This window comes from Chiroxiphia lanceolata, chromosome 15 (genome assembly GCF_009829145.1).
Source record: "Chiroxiphia lanceolata isolate bChiLan1 chromosome 15, bChiLan1.pri, whole genome shotgun sequence".
In the NCBI taxonomy this organism is placed as follows: Eukaryota; Metazoa; Chordata; class Aves; order Passeriformes; family Pipridae; genus Chiroxiphia; species Chiroxiphia lanceolata.
Genome location: NC_045651.1, coordinates 9,225,477 through 9,247,501, shown reverse-complemented (window position 1 = coordinate 9,247,501; position 22,025 = coordinate 9,225,477). Strand labels below are relative to the sequence as shown.

Here is a 22,025-nt window from a genome sequence, read left to right as displayed (position 1 = left end):
GGGCTGTTTTGGGGTACACCCACACACTACTGGTCCCAGCAGCTCCCTGTGTGTGGAAAGGAAGAGTTAAAAACTGAAAGATTCCTGGGATTACTGCAAACTGCAGTTTATTAGGTGCTCGCTGCTTCATGAGATGACTGATACCATACGGAGAAGTCAGCAAAAAGATCTTGGGATATTCATCATGACAGACACCCAGATTAAACATCTCAGCCCTGCTGCCCTTCTCAGGAAGCTGTGGGAACAGGATCCCAAGCACCCAATGCCCCCAACAGATAAATATTTAAAATCATCTTTCCCCTCCAGCCAGACTCTTCCTTCTCCCCATGCCTTGTGATCTGCTGATCCCAGCAGCATTTAAATCACAAAAGGACATTAAGGTAGCTCAAAAAATACCCCAGGGCTGCCACACCTTCTGCTCCGGGTATGAAAATAGGCAAACTCATGGGAGAGAAAGGGCAGGTGGAGGAGCTGGGGCACCCACGCCTGCCATCTGTCTGAAGGCTGCCCCTGGGAACGAGCCAGAAGGCTGGAAATGCCTTCAGGCATCGCCCTGGGCACGGAGTAGAGCCCGGCACCGGCGCTGCACTCACCCAGCATGGTGGCATCCACCGCCCCGCCCGGGCAGAACTCAATCATGATCTGGGGGAACAAAGAGAGAGGAGTTAAAGTCAGGTCTGTGTCTCACCGAGAAAAGCCACCGGGCAGGGAAGAGGAGACATAACCGTGTGATTTGCTTCCCTGCACGGCAAAGCTGCCCCTCAACACCACCCGTGGGTGCAGAGGCTTTGGAGCTCCCCAGGACACATCCCTTGGGCACTCCCAGCACCAAGGATCGCTCAAGCCCTGGGGTCAGAACACCCCCAGCAGCCCTGTACCTGGACACCCACCCCGAGCAGCCACCCCAAGCAGCCGACTTCAGTATTTCCACCTTCCTCTCTGTTTACACCTCTTCCCGGTGCATTTTGGAGCCGGGGCTGCTCCACCGAGCAGCCCTGCCAAAAGGATGAGATAGCTGTCATAGCTGGGAGCTGACGTGGCTGGGAGAAATCAGGCAGGATTTTCTCTGGCAAATGAGGGATGGGGAGGGCTGTCGTGTCTTTAGGGTGTTTTTTTTTAACTATTTTTGTTTCCCCACATTGCTCAGTAGTTCATTGCTCCCTTGATTTTGAACCATTTGAGAGGAAACTGTCAATAAAGAGGGTGAGTACATTCACCAGACTGATGCTGTTTTTCTCCCAGGGACATGCACAGAGTCCTGCCAGTCCCACATACCTGCTTGCCTGTGCCCTGCCATCCCCTCCACATTGTCCCCTTCCCCCTTACCTCTACACAGACTCAGCCAGAGCTGCCCCAGTGCTGGCCCCCGTTCCCTGCTCCCCTTCGGGGCAGCCAGGGCTGCTCAGATAAACAGATTACAATTTCAAGCAGCCAGGGATTACAAGGGACAAGAGATGCTTCACCTCTCTGACAAGCTCTTCTCCTTGTTGAGGTGACACAGGGCAACATACCGGAGAGGTGAAATGTCAGAGTTTACTCCGAGGACAGCGCCTGAGCCAACCAAAGGCAGTTTGTTTACCAGCACAGTTCTCTAAGCCCTTCAAGTAGAGGTCATGCTACTCAACACAGCTCTAAGCACTGGAGCGGGAGCTGAGGGTAGAAGGTTCAAGCTCCCTCTTTCCCATGGCCTAATCCTGCAGCTCCAGTAAAGCCACATCCCAACCCTTCAGTCCTGCAGCTCCTACACATGGGCAAGGGAAAGGCTGTTATTGATCTGGACAACACTGGAATACAACTGCTTTGTTTTGGAGGAGGAAGGGGAACAGAATCAGGCGCTGGGATGCAGGAAACCTGGAATTGCTCTGTAAGAATCAGTGCAGGTCCAAGAGTTGGGAGGAAGACAATGCTGAGATGATAAACACAGGCACCATTGGAGGAAGTGGAGAAGAATATACCAGAGGCCAGGGCTGGTGAAACATTTAAAACAGGTAGATGCAGAGAAGCAATTGGAAAGACATTTGAACCATTTGCAAACTTGGAGAACACCTGACACAGATTCAAGCAGGAGTTTGGCAGAAGGGATGTCAGTGGGCCAGCAGAGCCCTCGCACCAGTGGCCCATATTACACTCTTTTTTTCTCTTGCTTGAATTACTACCTTGAATCAGAGAACCAGCAGCTTCACTAGCAAATGGAAAGGCAAGAATTGCCTCCTCTCATGGTCCCCCCAGGCAGAGACTGCACTGGAGCCCTGTGCCCCATCATCACCCCAGCACAGGTCTAAAAGGCTCATTTCAATCAATACTTTTTATAGTGTTCCTCATCACATTTATCAGAGCATACTAACACCACCAGTAGACACCAGCCTTTCCTGGGCTCCTCAGAGCCCAAAGCACCAGAAAAAAACCTCAGACAAGCCTCATACTGGTGACAACCTGCCAGCTGGGAGGCCAAGGGCTTTCCCTTCCTTTGAGGGTGAGGGGATGTATGTGCCTCTGCTGGCTCAGCCACCCTGCTGATGGAACCTCTGCACAGCGATACCATGATCCCACCTGTGGGACATGTCCTCTGCCAAACCATCCAAGCTGCCACTAGCCCAGACCAGCCCAGAGTGAGTGATCTATCCCCCCAAGCAGATGCTGGGCTGAGGTTTCCTACCAGGGTCACATCTGGCACAGCCAAAACGTGCTCAGGTCAGACACATCAAGCTTTTAAATGGGGAAAGGCCAAGCACAACACACGTGACTCTGAATCTGCGTGGGATGCATTTCACCTCACAAAACTTCGTTCAGGTTCACAGTCTAGCAATGAGAAAATAAGGAGAATTGGCCCATCTGAACCAGCATGACCACGTATGTTTATGCAGGCACAGCAAGCTGCAACTCAGGCTTTGGGAAGATGGGAAACATGGAAAACTTAAAATTATGCATTTTCAACAAGGGCAGAGATGCCAAAGAATAATCATGGGTGTGGCCAGATAGACAGAACAGCCAAAAAACTAATGAGCTTGTTTCAGCACAGAAAATACTATTAAAAAAAACTCAGCTGGCAATCCCATAGATCACACTCCACACACGCTTCCTTCCAGGAGCAGGGCCAACCTGGGAAACGTTTTACCATTGAAGCAGGTAGAAAGGCAGGCTTGGTGGCAGCAGGACACTGCCATCTCTGTGTGTGAGCTGGGAGATGGAGGAAGCTCACAGAGGGCAGAGGCTGTGCAGGCATCGTCCCCAGACCCACAGGAGGGAAGGGGATGGTGGGATAGTCTCTGACACCCTGGGGCAGGCAGTCTGTCACTGAGAAACAAGTTGGGAAGATCATTTAACTCTTTTCTTAGGGCTGTTTCCACGTGCTTTGCTATATGGGCTGACTACTCCTTCACTGAGGTGTCCCCTAGCCCCTCTGGAGCAGTAACTGCTCTAGTGACAGTGCCAACTGCCCTTCACCCCCAACACTGCCCCAGGCTGCTCCCTGTGCTGTGCTCGGACACCTCGTCATCCCCCGGAGACCTGCAGAGCTGGGACCCTGCATGGGGCCCACTGAGGAGCCACAGCAGTGCTGCAAAACAGTGGTTTCACACACCTTGTCCCAAAAAAGCTCCTCTGGTGTTGTGAACCAGAGATATGAGGCCCAAGGGGGGGCTCTGCCCCACTGCTGACATCCCAAAAGCTGCTCCTTCACAGTAATTAGTACTGGGGGGAGCACCCACACCTCCTCTTCCTCCTTCTGCTTGGGGTCCAGCACCCCTTGAGAGGTCTACAGCGAGCAGCCTGGAATGGGACTGGAGCAAACATCCTGTTTATAATTATTTCCTCCACACAAGAAATCCTGGGACTTCCTTGCCAAAGGCTGCCCAGCCCCTCTGCTGCGCCGGGCTGCTGGTGGGACATGCAGCAACAACAGGAGCTCTCCCTCCTGCTGCCACATCAAAGCTCTTACAAATCCCAGGGATTACACACTATCAACATTTTAGTTTTCAGTCTGTAGGCAGTTACAACCACACCAAAATTCACTCCATCTCTGAGCTATCTGAGCAACATGACCAACTGACAGCTGCAGACACATAGACAGGGCCCCCAGCTCTGACACCACGGCCAAGGAACTCCACAGGGATGCTCTAGCTGCACAGGAGCAGATTTGGGCAGCTGGTTTGTAGACAGAGAAAAGAACCTACTCTTACTACCTCTCAAAACCTTTGTGCCTTTTCTCCTATACTTTTAATGAAACAGCACGAATGAAGAGGTCTGCATGCAGAAGCCACAAAATCTTTCCCTTTCAAGAAACTTTTGCAGTGGGCAAAGTTAAATTTAAACTTAAATCTGAAAGTCCACTCAAGTTAAAGGTTTTGCTGGTGACCTTGATTTTTCCCATGGCTCATCCTAATCCTGCCTTTAGGCACAGCAGGATCTGGGAACATTTTGGTAAGCCCAAGTGGGAGCAGGGCATGCGAGGGGGACTTTTCTGGGTTGCTTAAGTAATAAGTGACTGCCTGGGAGGAGAGGAAGTGAAGTCCAGTGAGCCTGGGGTTGCCCAGGAGAATAAATGTACATACATATGTATGAAACAGCTATGGCTTAAATGAAGTGCTCTTAAAGACACAGGTCTTCAAGTTGTACCAGAGCAAGGGAGCACTACATGTTATGAAAAAGCATTATATGATTTAACAGCTTAAGAGAGCAGATTGGGCTCTGTGCCAGGAGAATCCCTCCAGCACTTTCACCTGAGGACCAGAGGGGCACCAACCTAGACAATAAACCTAGGATGGGTCAGAGCCCAGTGCATTATCTGGGTCTGACAAACCAGGAGCAGTGTCTCCTGCCCAGGTACCAAGGTCCTCCCAGGTGGGACCCAGACCCTACTTACTCCGCCCACCCTGGGCAGGACTGGTCCTGCCTTTTGAGTGTGTTTGAACTCCTGGACCCTTCTATAACACTAAAAAAAAAAATACAAAAGGCTTATCTTGAAAGATAATTTTACCAAACACTGCACAGTCGCCAAGGGTGGAACAGCTTATGTCCCTGAACAGGGTTTGCAATTGAAACCCAATTAAGAGGAGAGGACGCACCCTCAGCCCAGCTCTTACTCACCCCATTGGCATGTCAGAGGGCAGGGGCCCATGAACCTTCCCTTGGCAGTGCTGGAGAAATGCCTCTTCCAGTCAGAAAGGGAGAGGGGGTGGAAAACAAAAGCCATCAGCTGGGAAAGCTGGGGGCAGCTCATCTCGGGGGTGGCAGCCCTGAGCAGCCAGGCATTTCCCATGGAGTACAGGGAGGCCACCAGGTCCCCTTAGGACAGAGGAGCCCTTGGCTGGCAGCCCAGTTGTTCCCAAGTCACTGGAGGTGATGGGTGCCTGCAGGCTTTTCCTGTGACTTTGCTGCTTGTGCAGTTGCATTTTTAAGAACCCAATCACTTTGGGGTCACAGTGGTGCTCCAGAGCACCCAGCACTGTGCGTGCACAGTGTGCCAAGCACTGTAACCACCCACCCTTCCCACCCAGCCCTGGGCATCAGGGCCCCCAGCATCCACCTGCCCCCAGATCCACCCTGCCTGGCCAAGAAACTGCTTTAAAACTGAAGTACTTCAGCAATTTCCTCTCCTAATCTGCAGCAGAGGGTTTCATTTTGTTTGTTGAAGCAGCTGCCCGCTGCTGGGGAGAAGGTAACCCACAGCATCCTGCTGCTGCGGCTGCCGCCATGGCCCACGTGCAGCCTCGTGGCTCTGCCACGTTTTTGGGGCAACTTAGAGGTGTCCTTGTCACCCACAGCAGGAAGCACCCTCCAGCACAGCCACCAGCTCTCCCACCTTGTGTTGGCGCAGAGGTGCTGGGGAGATAAGAAAAGTAAATTTGGTAAAGTAAACTGTGCTCCATTTACAGAGGAAGCCAGTGAAGGAAATGCTCTCAGGTTCCCTCCTTGCCTGCCATCACACCTGTTCCATCTTCCCTTTCTCCAGAAGGTCAACTTGACACAAAGATCCCAGGGGGGTTGCTGCCATTCGCAGCAATTTCCATCTTGATGTTCTCCAAGATGGAGCGGGGCATGGAGAAGGAGCGAGGTGTGTCACGGATGGCCCCAGCCACACTCACCATCAGAATTAAATCCTGCTTCGTGTGGTGCTGCCATTGCATGGGGATCACAGTGGGTCCCTGGGCTGTCCCCCATGAGCAGAGCCGGGAGGAAGAGGCAGGAGGAAGGAGCCAGGGCAGATGTGCCTGTGTTGGTCCCGCAGCAGGGAGAGCAGGGCTTTCCTGGCATTGCCCACCCACTTACAGGAAAAGCAGAAGAAATGCAACAAAAACAACAGCTCCCGTGATCCAGAGGCAGGGGGGTGGGGGACAGGAATCCTCTGCATTCAGCAAAAATGCAACAAAGTGAAAGGGAAAAGAGAAAGAACCAGAGCCTGGCTGCCTCCAGCTGTCCCGGTGCTGCAGAGAGATATGAGCTGCCCCAGTGTGAGGGTGGGTGGGGAGGGTGGTGCAGAACAGTTACAGGGACTCCCATTACAGAGATTCCCACCTACAAAACCTCCATGCTCCAGGTGCTGTGCATTCCCCACACTGCCTGTCACTGCAGTCACGCTGTGTGCTGGTCGATGTGCTGAGTCAGCAGTGCTGTGAGCCGAAGCCCACCCTTCCTCCCAGTGTATCCAGGCGATGGACACTGCTTCCAAAGCCTCCTCACTTAGGAGCCACCAGCTTACTCAGCCCTACGACAGGAGGGGCTCAGATGCTGCCATGCTGACCTTGCTCATGCTAGGGCATGGGAGGAGGGAAGAGGGAAAGAAACCCCCTTACAGTGAATTTTACAAAGCTGCTTTTTAGCAAGCAGAAGCAGCTTTTCCATAAGGGGATTGCCCAAAGGGAGAAGTCTGGATCCTCCTTCTGCTGCAGCAAAACTGGTGGCTGGGAGGCGAGAAAGCCACCAAGGCAGCACCACATAGGCAGCATCACCTCGGGTGAAAACCACAGAGCACATACCCCCGCCTGGATTTCAACAGATGAACACATTGAGTAACAGCCGCTGCCTCTGCGGCTTCAGAGCCCTCCCCTGGCTCAGTCAGCCCCTGCTGCTGCCCCTGCAGCCAGACAGGAACAGGTTGGTCCCTCTCAGAGAGCCCCCAGACCCACAGAGGCAGCTCGTTGAGGTCCCTGCACAACAGCTGCTGAGGGTGAAGGCTTTGGCCATGAAACCTGGTACTGCCCTTCTGCCGCCAGAAAGGAGCCCCAGCCTCGTGCCTTCCTCCTGCTCCTCTACCCCTGTGGAGCAAACACAGGTAGGAGACCTCACACCCCTCCCTGGCAGTGCAGGAGGAGCCTCACCTGAGAACAGACCTCCTGTGTGCACTGCTCAAACCCACTCAAAATATTTCCTGGCTTTGGCACGGGCACAGAGTCTCCCTTCAGTGTACTGAGGCCAGAGCAGGACTGGGTTTCCTGGAGGCTCCTCACACAGCCCACACCAGCACCATGGCACCCATAGCATAGGATGACTCCCCTGGCCTTGCAGGTGGTAGGGGCAAGGCAGGAGGAGCAGGAGGAAATGGTCTAGACCTCCCCATCTGCAACAGAGGAGTCACTGCAAGGCAGGTCTCCCCTCCAGCATCTGGATCACACACCACGGGTGAGACAAGCTCCTTCCCAAGCCCTGCAGGAGCGGTGGGAAGCTGAGAGCCCAGACGGTCTCCAGGGCTTTTGGTCTTGACTCAGAGGCAGAGGAGACTGAGCAAGTCCAGGAAAACATCTTCCTACAGCCCCTCGGTCCTGGTTTTAGCACTGCAGAAAGTTTCCCGACCCAATACCCACAGTGGTGGTTCACTGGCTACTGAATTCCTGCTTTCCCATCCAGTTCTTCAGGATGAATGTCACCCATCAGCTTGCTGGTGGCCTTTCCACACTACTGCTAAGCCCCATAATATAGATGATGTGGAAAATAAAGGACAGAGGCAACAGCTGGCTCTGTGCTCCAACTCTGAACGTTACCATAGCAGTGAGAGGACTCCGACAAGGTCAGGAGCACCTGGAGCAGGGGCCAAGATCTGCACAAATCACGTGGAGGGGACGACCCTGATCCAGTAACACTGGCTGCAGCAAATACAAAGCATAGCACAAAGAACATAGATGGTCATTTGTCCAAAACCTGCCCAGATAAATGACGGATACAGACCTCAAACCCCATCCTGAGCCACTCTGTGGCCAGAGTCCAATCCTGCACACAGAGGGGCCACCTGGGACACAGACAACATCCATATGTGCCCTGAGATGCCAGCACCATCTCCACAGCCCACCTGTGGCCCAGACACATGAGCAGGCCAGGCACTCTCCCCATGAACAGCTCATATCCAGCCCTACTTATCTATTTGGGCTTTCACCAGCACCCAGTGCCTCCAAACACGTGAGCATGGAGTGAAGAGCCACTTGGCTCCATCTCCTGTCCCTCCAACCCATTGTGTCCCTTGGGCTGATGGGCTGAGCATCCTCATGGCTCCAACAAAAGCTTTAGACACATTTCTGCCTCCCAGGACTGAGGAATAGGCTTCAGCTTCTGAGTGACACAAAGGCCAGAGGACAGAGCTGTTCCTCCCTGGTGGAAAGAACACGGAGATATATTTAGGCACAGAAGCCATGTTTAGTCAGGGCTAAGGGGCATGTCCTTGACCCCATCTGTGTGACATCAAACCCAAGTTCTGGTGGTTAACAGCAAAGCTACACTGTCCTGTCTGCAGCAAGAGGAGGCAGGACAAACAACGCCGGATCAGATCTTCCAGGAGCAGCTCCCCTCTCCCCCTCATAGCACAGAGGTGTGCAGGACCACAGGGGCTGGTTTTGTGGAGCACCACCTTGGCTTTTAAATACCATTTGGTCAGATCCACTCCCTCCTTTAAAATCAAGGGCTGTGCTGACCAGTTCAGTTCTGTTTGCAAGTGTGTTGAGTCTCCCCGTTATCTCAGCCAGCCTGCCCTGCTCCGACTGAAGTCCAAGGATTAAGTTTACATTATGGAGCAGAGGGAGGAGGTGGATCACATTCCTACACCCACTTAACTTGGCACTTTCCCCACCAGCCTCCTGCCCAATGCTTTTCACCCAACACATGCCAAAGGGCTGTAAGAAAATGGGGAGCAGATTACACTAATGTAGCTCATAGGCCAGATGGGCTGATTCAAAGCAAGGCTGAGCTGCTCCAGCTGTTTGCTGGGGGCTGAAGACAGGGCAAGACATGAAAGCAGCCTGTTACACACCGAGGATACACAGCATCCTTCCTGATCTCATTCCTAGAGCCCCACGAGGCCACTGTGCCACCAACACAAAAGGGGACAAACACTCAAGTATCTGCAAAAACCACCAGCTCCATGCTCCCCTCCCAGCCAGCCCTCAGCACACACTGGAGAGCACATAAAACAATACAGAAGCCACCAGAAGCCCTTTGCTGCCACAGAGCAGCACAAATGTCAAATGCTTGCCTGACATGGCAAGTATGCTGTAGGTGGAAGCGAATAATTAGCTTTCTGTAAGAGAGTGCTCCAGGCTTGCCAATTTCCCCCTTACAAACAAGGACACTATTCAGAGACTTTAAATATAATAAACCCTTCTGCCCCCTTTTCTGAACAAAATAATCTACAGAGAAAAATATTTGAAATAAAAAAAGTCTGGCCCCCATAAGGAGTGGGGGAAAGAAAGAAGATGCAGGGCAGCAAGTAAGGAACCAAAGGCTTATGGAGCTTCAGAGCAGGAAAACTTCATGGAGAACAAAGTCAGATAGCACTGCATATTCCTTGTGAAATGCAGAGCTCCCTGCTGATCTTAGGGGACTAGTTCCTCACATCTAAATCATTCTAAGATGACAAAATATTTCCTTGAATGACCCCCAACAGTTGGCAGAAATATTCCCATTACTACTGAAATTTTGGCAGAACAAATTAAAACTCCTTTCAGTTTAACTAAATGGTTTTGATGTTGCAAAAAGCATCTTTCCCCTTGCTAGAACTACACAGGGCATTGAGTTCCTTTTGACAAGGGCTGCTATCCAACCCCCTTGAATTCAGCATCCTGACTTTCAGCATCCCAGAAATCCAGAATCCCAAACTACCCGCAGCCAGCGAACACAAACAGCTCTGGGGTGCAGAGGAGAGAGGGTTGGCATGGCTGTACCCAGGGTACCTGGGATGCTGAGTGCTGCAGGAAGGGTTAATCGCAGCACACATGGACTTCTTCATGAGCCCCCCTTCAGGGAACAGACCACAACTGGCTCCAAGCACTCTGGGCTCCCAAAGTCGTGCTCTGCAGAGCAGGGACAGAGGGATGAAGGCCAGAGCTGCTCTTTGCCATAGAAACCAGAAAAAACACCCAGACCACGGCTCTCTGCCCAGGCATGGGGCAAAGCCTTTGCTGCCTGGAGGGCTGTCACTGGGATCCCCTTCTCTCACCAACTTAATCAGCATTTAGAGGCCACTCAGTTCATGAAGAGCGTTTGTTACCGGGTGGGAAGCAGAACTCAGAAAATAATTTCAAATACAAATAGCTAAAAGGAACAAGTTGCTTCTTCAGTGGAAAGATTCACCAACCTCAAGTGCCCTAAGTTTGTGTCAGCAACTTAAAATAGATGATGCATTTCAGAAGGGCAAAGCTCGCTGTGAGAGCTGGAGTTTGACCCAGGACAAGCTTCCTGATGTCTTTTTTTAACAGTCAGCAGTTCCAACACAGCCCCAGAGCCTCTCCTGGCCAGGAGGACAACTCATGGCAGGGATGGCAAAAGACTTTACAAGTTTTCCACTCCTGCCTGGAATCTCCCTAGAAATAACTATTTGTCCTAACCATCCCCAAATTCACACACAAGGTGCCTGGATCCATCACACAAGATGAGTACTGCTATTTAACTGTTTCAGTGAGGGCTTTGAAGTCAATAGAGAGCACCCCAAGCCATAAGGTCTGCAAAAAGACATCCCTCCCTCCCTCCCAAATGACAACTTTCAGGCTATATCTGAAATAAAGAAGTCTAAACCTGCAAGCTATCCCTCGTTTCAGGGCTTAGACTGAAACTAGGTTTCAAGGCACTGTCTCCCATACACAGGTAGTTCATAAATATTCGCTTATATGCAAACATTGTTCCTTAGCATTTCCCCTGGAGAGCCAGCCAAGTGGGAATGTGGCTTATTGCAATTCAGTTCTAAACAAAGTTTTCAAGTGCTTTGAAAACTGATTTGCCTACAGGCTTCTTGTCTGCTGCTTTCTTTACATAGAACTATGGCCTCATGGTTATAGCCCTGGACTGTGATTCAGCACATAAGACTAATTCCCAAGGCTCCTGGGTAAACTTTAGGCAAATTCTTGTCTGTGTCTCCACTCTTGTAGCTGGGATAATGACACCAGGTCTCTTTTATAAAGCATTCCATGGTGTTCAGATGACAAGACTGTGTAATCACAGGCAATATTATTGCTTCAATAACCTTTTCATGCAATGTTATCCTGTATAAAGGGTGGCAGACAAAGGCTTCTATTCTAGTTTGGGTTGTCATGTTGCTACCTGTAGAAGCACTCTTGAACTCAGCTGGGTTATGGTAATTTGCCTGCTGCATAAGTCATTCTTGGTGGTGGTTAAAAATCACTCAGTTTCCAACCCTGCTTTAAGGGAAACCCCCAGAACAGGATTTACAGTGACTAGCCAGGAGTGTGAATACTCACGTTCACAGGATGGAGTATATATATCAGTCTCACAGAACTTGCTGCCCAGCTTTCCAGCAGAAGAAGACTTAGACCTCCATGTCTTTGGGAAAGACAACAGTCTGTGGAATAGTGAGGCAGAGGAAAGCTTTATTGCTTCACAGACAGACAGCAGGTGGCAGGGAGAGGAGGTAAGGAGGGTGCCACTCAGACATGCCCTCTGCAGCATCCCAGCTGGCAAAGACAGTGTCAGAGCAGAATTGATCACCCATTTCATCAATTACCATACTCTGCTACTCTGAACAGCAAATTGCTTGACCCTGGAAACCCAGGGAAGTGTCAAAAAAACTACTGGGCTACATCACTTTTTCCAGTTTCCAGCTCTGGCCACAATGATGTGCTTCCAGCTGATCCTAAGGACAGGGAGAGGACATAGTGATATCTCTGCTGCACTCCAAGCCTCCAGGGCCAAGCAATGCCCTGTCCCGATGCATGCAGATGTCTGCCCACATCTGCTCCTCGCCTACCCACCCTGCAGAAGTTACTGGGGATGTTTTGCCATTCTGCCCAAATTCTGGACTGGCAGGAATTTAGAAACCAGTCCAGCAAACACCACCCCCACACTGGTTTGCCCAGTGGGACTTATCCTGCAGCAGCTCACGGGAACCGGAGCACAGCCCAGCCAGCAGCCCAGCACGGGGTGTCTCAGGGCACAGCTATATCTGGAAGGGATTTACATTTCTGCAGCTGGAGGAAGGAGGAAGAGAAAAGAAAGGGTTGTTCCTCTAGGACACTGTCAAGCTGTTTAACAAAGTTTGGGATCAGGTTGTTTTTCTGGGTCTCTGCTACGCTCCAGCACAACGCGCAGTTCGACTCTCGCGAGCTGCAAACAACTGTTCAAGCGCTTTGGGGGGAAGTTTTGTACAAAGCTTCAGGAGAACGAGGCCAAGTAGGAAGGGCCAGTTCAGACTGCAGCTCTCCTGCCAAGTGAAGTTTTAAAGGGACACGAATCACCATTAGATTCCTTGGGGACAGAGGACTGAGCAGCCTGGAGAGCCCTGGTCTGGTCCAGCATTCATGCAAACAGGATCCTGCAGGCATCCAGCCAGGCTTAGGCTGCTGACCCTGCAAGACATCCCTGCAAGTTGTAATAACCTCCCTTTGCTAAGGAAAACTGTAGAGAATCTGACACTGTTATCAGCTCTCTTTTCTGTTTGTTTTAAAGAAAAGGTATTTCCAACTTAAGAGAATTAAAAGTTGCAGATGCTTTACATAGCCCAGCAGTCTAGTGCATGGGATAATGAACATTTATTTATGCTACAGGATTTTCAGGAATGCCCAAATCTCCAGTCAACATCCATATCAAAGGGGGACCAATCCAAAAAGTCCCTGGCTAAACAGGTCAGGGCCTGCCCACAGAAAATGCAAAAGACTTTTAAGGCAAGTACAAAGACTAGTACAAAGCTGGTGTCTATCTGCCAGCTGTATGAGTTACATACCCACACAGTGGGCCAGGGAAAGGAAACTCTAAGCTGATTAAATTTACTATTTCCAAAATGCTCTGGCTAGGCAGGGTTACCTGCACAGTACAGCGATTTTTGCTTTGATCTCCAGGAAACTTCTGTTTATTCAAAAATCCGTTTGCTATAGCAACCGTGGGTTATAGAAAAGGAGGGAGGGGGAAAGAATTCCCTGGTGCTTTGCTAGAAGGGCTGCACCACCACTGTCAGAGTCCTGTGGTTAAACCCCTGGGGCCAAATGGCATTTCAACTCATTTCCAGAGAATCCTGCAGACTCAATGCTGGAGCATCTTGACAGGTTCCTGTAGGAAGGATCCTGGGTTTCCTGCCCTGCTCTGTGGATCAGCTGCCATCCTGTGCTATCAGTCACCATCCCCTGGGAGCAGAGATTTCCAGCATGAACGTTCATCACACCAAACAAGACTCTCCTCACTGGTCACCTTATCGCTCCTCTGTCTGCGGGAGGAGACACTTGGAAACAGCAGAGGTATTCAGAAGCAGGAGATCAAAAGTTCCTCCCTTCCTTTGAGGCTTCAATCTTTTTTTGTTGTTTTGGAAGAGGAAAAAATACCCAAACACGCAGCCCTCAAGAGGGACACAAGAGCTGTTGTTTTTCTTTCCCATGTACTTATAATTATCAGTGCAAATTCAGCACTGTTGATTCCAAGCAAACAAACCGAGGTGTCAGTCCCATTCCTCAGTCACAAATAGCTTTTACAAGTCCATTTTTAAAGCTGTGTTATATTGGGTGAGGGGGATTTGCTTTTGTGTTTCCAAGTCCTACATAACACTTCAGGAAAAGAGACTTCAAAATGTGTCCCAGCCACAAGGACTCAAAACAGATTTTTTTTTTTTTTTTAGTAATATGAAATTCTCAGCTTCCATTTGGTGCCCCCATTTCCAGCAGCTGGTATTTATGCAAAAGAACATCAAATGCCACAGGGCTTGTAATAAAAATAAAATAAAATCATGAAAGCTCCCACCACAGCAGTTTTGCAGCCTCCCTGGGCTGTTTTCAGCCAGCACAAGACTTCTTGGCCTCTGCCACAAGCAAAGAAAAGAAGATGGAGGGGGAATGGAACAAGACAGCAGCTCCTGGTGAGGGCACAGCCTCTCTGCAGTGTATTTATATGCCAAGGAAGTTCATGCTGGATGCTGCCATTCCACCAGTTATATTCCTGGGGACTAACTGGGGTCCTCCAAGCCCTTGCCTGTGACTCACAGTGGGCTTTGCTCTGTGCCACACAAGAACTGAGGTTCTCCTCCTTCAGCTTGATGCCAATCACGTGAAGGTGATTTACCCGGTATAAAAGCCAGAGGAATTTGCTGGGTTTGCTTTCATTCCAGTGCTATGGATTTCAAAGCAGCTGCTGTAGGATAAGCCACTTCCCTTCGCACAGAAAGGTCTTTTGCTTCATAAATATTTTATGTCACCTCCTGGCTACTGAAGGGCAAAGCCAGACCCTGGCAAGAGAGGCCACAGGGACCTAAAGCTTCTCAGGGGGAAAAAGAAGCTTCTGCAGAAGCAACCACCATGAAGTCCAGGTTTCCTAACATATTTCCTTGTTACTTGAAGAGTCAGAGAACAGTCAGACCAATTTAACAAGAACCCCTCTCAGCATCAGCAGCTGAGACTGTTTGTGGCACAGACCAAGCTGTAAATTATTCAGGAGCCAAAGAGCCACTGCCATTCAGGAGGTTGGGCACATCTGCACCCCTTGCCAGCCTGTCTGTGTACTCTCATTCCTGTCCCTTTCTCACTTTGAACATTGTCTTTCCACACTGGGCTGCGAGGACAAGGAAACCACAGTGAATTGCTGACTAGACAGGCACCCCCAGAGGTTCTACCCAAAGCCACTTGGAGCCAGGAGCACAGCAGAGTCCATGCACCCATCATGCAAATGGTCCAGGAAATGCTGGTTTAAACAACTGCACAGACAGAAATGGGGATGGGATATGGACAGAACAATGAAAGCTGGTGTTTATACTTGGATGCAAATTTTCCCCAGCAGCACTGGTGACCAAGAAGCGGAAGCCTTTGACTTCAGGGAAAACCTGGTAGTGACTAAAAGCCTTCCAGAAGTATAACAGCCTGGCTTATTTACTTCCCTCCAAGCCAGTAAAACACTAGAGCATTAATAAAAACAGCCTGAGCAATGAAATGCAAATGCTGCTCAAATAATTAAATAAAGAGAATGATCCTCCTCCCAGAACAATGGCCGGGGCTGTAACGTGCCCTCGCGGGAGAGCCTCATACAGGAGGCTCTTGTTCCAGGAGTTTCAAAAGGCTGTTTAATTTTAGTAGGTCGGCAAGCATATGACATTACAAAGCACTTCTTGGACAAAGGCAGAGCCGAGGAGCTCTGCAATCCATTTTCCCTACAGGAAGGAAGGCAAAGCTTCCTATTGCAGGGAGGAGGTGGAAGGGAAAAGGGGAGGGAGTTCACATTTTAGAGAACGAACAAGGCCAATGTGTAAGATTCAGGCAGACCAGGCACAGAGCAGGGAGGTGAAACCAGCTGAACGGGGTCAACTATAAACCAGCCTCATGTCTTACCCAAGCTCAGCATGTGTTTGCCTTTTTCATTTTCCCGAGATTAGTTCGGCTGCAGTTGCAATCCATCCAAATCCTGAGTCCCCTCCTAGGAGGGATGTTTGCCTTTCACTTCCTTAGAAGGGTACATATTGACTTTGTTCTTTAACATAGCCAGGGCTCAGCATCACCATTAGCAGCTGTCCAAATACCAACTGGACAACTTGTGCCCAGCTCCCTTGAGTCAAGAAGACACAGAACAGAAATGCTCCACGCTGGCACTGCAGCCCTCCAAGTGGGGTGTCAAAGAGAAGTTGGGGGCTATATCCACAGATTTTTAAATAAGAAGGGTCACCAACACATGCTGACATTGCAAAAGGAGCTTGCTGACTAAACACACGTTGCCCAACAAAAGTCCCTCTCCTGCGTTGCTTAACCGAGGAATGAACTAGACATGGATTGCATTATCCCAGCTCAGCCCTTGGCACCACAGCCAGGGACCGACAGCTCCGACAGCTCAGTTCACACAAGTGCAAGTCCCAAAAGCTGAGAACTTTTTTTATCTCTACTAAAATGACTCAGGGAGGCCACAAAGTTACATGGAATATTAAAGAGGAAGGAAAAAGTAACAGAGCTGCTGAACGTACCCTTTGACACTCTCCTGACTTGCCTGCAGTTATAAGTAGAAGCAGACAAACTGGCACAGGAGATGGGTTTGGAAATCCTCATTTTCACCTGATTTCCACTATCCTGACACAGGCATACCTTCGTGCACACAGTTATTTGAGCATACAATGGTTCATGCCCTCACTCTCTCCTGGGCTGCACCTTTTCTATGGCAGCACACGGGAAGGTGCCTTTCACGCTCACCTTCCTCTGCTGCCAGGGACTCACAGAAAACAGCAGGCAGGGAAAATAAAAAATAATATATGTACCTGCCGGGCTAGGGGAAAGAGCTGCAGGAACCTGCTGTTCCAGCCTTTGCACTAATCCACTCGATTGCATTTTATGTCCCTGTGCCTCTACAGCCATGGGAAACAGAGCTCTTGTTTTCAGCTGCCTCTGCATTACAGATGCTGAGCCAGAAGTAAAGCCCAAATCCAAAAAATCAGTTGGAAGAGTTACCTTTCCAGCTAATGTTTTGTAAGAGGGACTGAGAAGGGAACAGATGCCCTGTTTCCTACCAGGAAACAGATCAGTGATGCACTTTCTACCCTTACAAACTCCAAATGGTGGAAAAAACCACAACTCCAGTCTCACTGTGAAGATTTCTTGACCCTCTCTTGGCTACTTTCAAGCAGCTTTAGTTAGAAGACAGTTTACTCATCAAAGAACACGGGGAAAATCCAGGCCCTGATCACACAGTGAGTAGAGCACAGGTTGTGAGTAATTTCCAACTCACACTGATGCTTCAAGCTGCTCCAGAGGTTGTGCTTCACCATAGATTAGCCATTTCCTCCCAGCAGAGTGAGAACTGTGCAGCTGTACACATCACACACAGCAAGAGCCTCTTACCCAGAGCTTGCCATCCCAATAAAATGCTCCCAGCAGCTTGACAATGTGACGGTGATCACAGGTTGCCAGGATTTCAATCTCCACCATGTAATCCTCCAGTTCATCTTCACTCTTTGTTTCAATGACTTTGGCAGCTGCTAAAGCACCAGTTTCCTTGTTTTTAGCCTGAAAGACAAAAACAATGTCAGCCCAACAAAGGCAAGGAGAGCCAGGAACACACAATACTTGCACAATTCCTGCTGTTCCAATTCACGCTCAGCTTGACTGGTACCAGCCATAACACAAGGAGGGAAACTTGCAGATGCATTTCTGCTTCCTAAACCTGCCCAGAGCGTCACAGGGTGGCTGGATGCTGCATCAGGGCCAAAGTATCCTCCTTCCTCCTGCTAGTCTCCAATGCCCACACCACTTCCCATCACGGAGAGACAGAGACTTTTAGAAAAGGCAATGTGTCCTGTTGTTTGTAGAACAGGAGGGGAAAAAAAAAGAAGCAAGAAAACCTTGAAGTATAGAAACACTCTGATAATATCACAGGTGAAAGTACAAATTACTAGAAGTCTCAAGTAAATCCAACCAAGATGATCTTGCTCTTTACAACACTCTGACAGAAGGGTGGAGCCAGGTGGGCATCTGACTCTTTTTCCAGGCAATTAGTGGCAGGATGAGAGGAAATGGCCTCAACCTGTGCCAGGGGAGGTTCAGATTGGACATCAGGAAGAGTTTCTTCACAGAAAGGGTTGTCAGGCATTGAAGGGGCTGCCCAAGGAGGTGGTGGAGTCACCATCCCTGGAGGTGTTCAAGAAACAACTAGACATGGCATTCAGTGCTCTGGTCTAATTGATAAGCTGCTGATCAGTCAAATGTTTGAACTCAATGATCTTGGGGGTCTTTTCAAACCTAAATCATTCTGTGATTGTGCAAAATTCACAGTACCGCTGTGCACCACCCAAACATCCCTGCACTCCCCTTCCTCACCAGGCCAGTTCTCTTTAACAAATGAGGTAAACTTCAGGATCTTCACAGGTAAAGCATCAAGAAAGGTGCATTTAAATTCCCAGGACTGGCCAAGTATTCCCTACGTGGTATATTAATGAGTTCTTCAGAGCACAGTAAGAAAAATACTACACATGCTCTCCCACCTTCTCCCTCCATTTTAATCAGTTTATTCACCAAATAACTGGGAAACCACCAAAAACTTGACTTCTCCCTAAACTGCCAGGGCAAGTTTGCATTTTGCAAACGCGATTCGTGTAAATTGTTGCGACAATTAGAAGTTTGCAACAAAACACCAAGAGGGTGTTTGCGAGACAGTCTGCACACAGGGCTGCACCACGAGATGTGTCACGATGGGAGAGGGGGTGAGACAGCAGCTGTTGACTCAGGAGCACCCCGGCATTCCCAGAAGTGCATTGAATCAGCAGATCAAGGGGCAGAAATCCCTACAGCTCACCTGCTCTGCTCCCACTGCCACAGGAGAGCCCCCATGGCATGATTCCAGTTCATCACCCAATTTTTTTCCATCACACCCACTCCAGGCTACCTCTCCCGCAGGGGAGCAAGTCCCACTGTGGATGTAGTCACTGGAGGAGCTGGCCAAGCTCCGGTTGTGACCTTTCTTACTGCTCTGTAGTTTACATCTCTGTGTTTGGAAAACCTACGTGGAGCTTACAGGAGGATTAATTCCTGGTATAAACACCACAAGCCCCGCTGAACAGCTTTACATAGCTTAGGTGAGAGTATCAGTGTACCAAGGAACAGGCCAGGGAGGAGAGGAGCAAATACAGAAAAAACCATACAAAGAGAGGAAAATGAGGGACCCCTGAGTCTCTGCTGGGTTTTGAAGACTTGCTGCATTTGCAGGAGTTGGCAGGAATACAGCTGTGTCCTTACCACAGGGGACAAATCCATCTCCATTTGGACTCGCTGCCCAAATGCAAGACAGCAGCTCATGCTGGCTTCAGAAGAAATTAGAGGGTTTCTTTAGCTCAGGTTGGTTTGTTTCTCACCAAGTAGCCATCAGACACCCACAGAGCAGGGCTTGGAGGGGGGAGGAGATACAGAGCAGAGCAAGCACAGGGAAAAGCACAGAGCTTCCAAATGGGAGCAAGAAGTGCCCCACTGTGTTTGCTCTGCACTTAGGGTGTTGGGAGAGGGCCAAGGAGGGGAAGTAAATATTGTGAGAAGAGGTGGGGCTTCCCTTGGAGATCTGCCATCGCACGCTTCCCACCGGCAGGGTCCCAGCCAGCTCAGCCCTTTCAGGATGCTGGGGCCCAGCAGGCACCTGAAAAAACCCAGGAGCAAAGCATGTCCCAGTCTCTCCACAGCATCATCTCCCGCTGAGAGGTCAGAACCAACCTACTCTCACCCACAGACCTCAGGGGAGCCACCCCAGCAGCCACCTCTCATCCCCTCCTGGGCTTGCTAAGGCATCCAGGGGGGTCGACCCTGGGCTGGGGGACAGGGGTTCCCAAAACAGGCTGCAAACTGTTTCTGCAAAAACCAGCCCAATTACAGGGTGACCACCTCAGCACAAGTTCATGTAGAGAAGGTAAAGATGTGGGGAGAACTTCTGTTCTCAGATAAAACACCACCAAACATGCAGCCCTTGAGTAATTTACGGCATTTCCAATTTTTCCCAGTGAAATTTGTGGACAGAAGCAAAAGAATCACCCAGATGGTGAGATTCCAAGAAACTGTTTGATGCCAGTCTATTACAGTTGGTCAGTCTAAAGCAGGCATCCAGTTCCATCTTTTAGCTCCTCCACTCCTGGGCATTTTAATCCCATGGATAATTTGTCCTTGGGGTGGTAATTAGCACCAAAAAAAATTAGAGCAGACAGCTGCCAGCATGATGCCCAGGAGGTGCTGCTGAACTACAGTGAGATCCATTACAGTCATTTAAAACCCCAAAAGCCCTCCTAGCCACCACTAGCCTTTGTGCAAATCAACGCAGTGCTTGGACCATGGTGACAGGTCTGTGCAGGAACAGGGCTGGAATGTGCATTCCACAACAGAAAACATGTCACATAAAAGTTATCCAGTAAACCACTTCCAGAAAGCCATGCCAGCAGCTAGGCAGGGTACAACACAAAAGGATCTTACTGGAGTCCTCTGAAGCAAGACAGGCACTGGACATGCTACTGCCAAACACACTGGGAATACCAGGGAATAGGGGATGAGTAGGATCTCCTAGAAGGCAGAGGCATAAAGAAACCACAGCTCAGTTTATGGATTTAAGGGGTGAGAGGTGGCTGTTCAGGTGACAGAAGCGGCTGTTTGGCCTTTGCCTGTGACTCACCCTGGCAGCTATTGTGAAATCTAAATTGTGACAAACACAGGAACTATTTTAAGCCTTTAAAGAACACATTACCGGAAGGCTGCATCGTTCAGTACAGCCAGTTTCTAGGTGAGGCAGAGGAAAACCCTGTGCGAACTCCTCACTAACAAAAAAAGGAGAACTACCACCAAGAAAGCACCCTGATTGCTTCATCTAGGCCTGCTTGCACCCACTATCTTCCCAAGCCAAGGGATGATCCTTTATAAGCTGGTCTGCCATATCATGCCACCATATTTCTGGCGTGAGCGATTCTTTCCATCCTTGAAGCCCTATCTCTGTGCCAGGAGAGCTGATGCTTCAGATATCGCTGACTGAGAGAACGAGGAGTAAAGAGGCTGGTGCTTTCAGTGGATGCTGTATTTGGGGTTGATAGCTGTGACTGCCCCACCCCCAATGCACTGTATTCCTGTTGTGTCTTTGTATACAAGCAACTGCTCACTTACGTATTTCTCAGGGATTACATAATGATCAATGGCCTTCTGATGAACTTTGCCTGAGCTCTCTGCATCAATAAACAAACACACAATAGATGGGCTTGAGTCAGTGCTCACGTTGTTGTCAAATAATCAATGGGAGCTGGAATGAAGACGCCTCCCCTGTGGAAACAGGCTGAGAAAGTTGGGGCTGCTCAGCCTGGAGAAGAGAAGGTTGTGTGGAGACCTCACAGCCACTTCCAGTATCTGAAGGGGGTGTAAGAAAGCTGGAAAGGGACTCTGCATCAGGAACTGGAGTGACAGGACAAGAGGGAATGGCTTCAAACTGACACAGAGTAGGTTTAGATTAGATATTAGAAGAAATTCCTTACTGTGAGGGTGCTGAGGCCCTGGCACAGGTTGCCCAGAGAAACTGTGGCTGCCCCATCCCTGGAAGTGTTCAAGGCCAGGTTGGATGGTGCTTGAAGCAACCTGTTCTAGTGGAAGGTGTCCCTGCCCATGGCAGGGAGGTTGGAACAAGATGATCTTTAAGATCCCTTCCAACCCAAACCATTCCAAACCCTTCCAAACCATTCTAGGAGTTCCATGCCCAACAAGCCCCCTAGAGCCACTTCAGTTTGTCACCATAAATGGAGCCTACTTGAGGTTTTGTTTGAAATGCTGAATTCAGGCCTTGGTGCCATCCAGAAGAGGGGCTGGTGACAAATGGGCAGGAGTGCAGCAGCGAGGCTGGCACAGCCCTGGTCCCACAGCCCCCATGGGCACTGGGTCAGGCAGGGCTCTGACTGCACTGGGCTGGACCAGCGCTGCTGCTCTGGCAGCTGAGGCAACACTTCTGCCAGGGGAAGGGGAAGTGGCTTGTGCAACATGCCAAGAACTGTTAGTTAAAAAAAAATAAATTAAAAAAGCAGAAGTGCCTTCCTTTGGTTTTACAAGCCAGAGGCAAGGAAAGCAACATCACCAGAGAGCTCAAGCTACAGCTGAGGACTTGTTTTCTATGTAGACCTGCCAAAACCAGTGTGACCAAGGAACAGC

General features: G+C 49.9%; 1 protein-coding gene across 1 annotated transcript in view; it reads right to left on the bottom strand.

Annotated features, from left to right (window-relative positions):
• The window catches only part of STK10 (serine/threonine kinase 10), a 46,765-nt gene that overhangs the window by 18,092 nt on the left and 6,648 nt on the right, over nt 1–22,025 (bottom strand). The window contains exons 2-3 of the mRNA XM_032703163.1: nt 17,220–17,384; nt 594–642 (exon numbers count right to left, since the gene is read on the bottom strand). Coding sequence (XP_032559054.1) covers nt 594–642; nt 17,220–17,384 — 214 coding nt within the window. The remainder of the gene's footprint in view (nt 1–593; nt 643–17,219; nt 17,385–22,025) is intronic.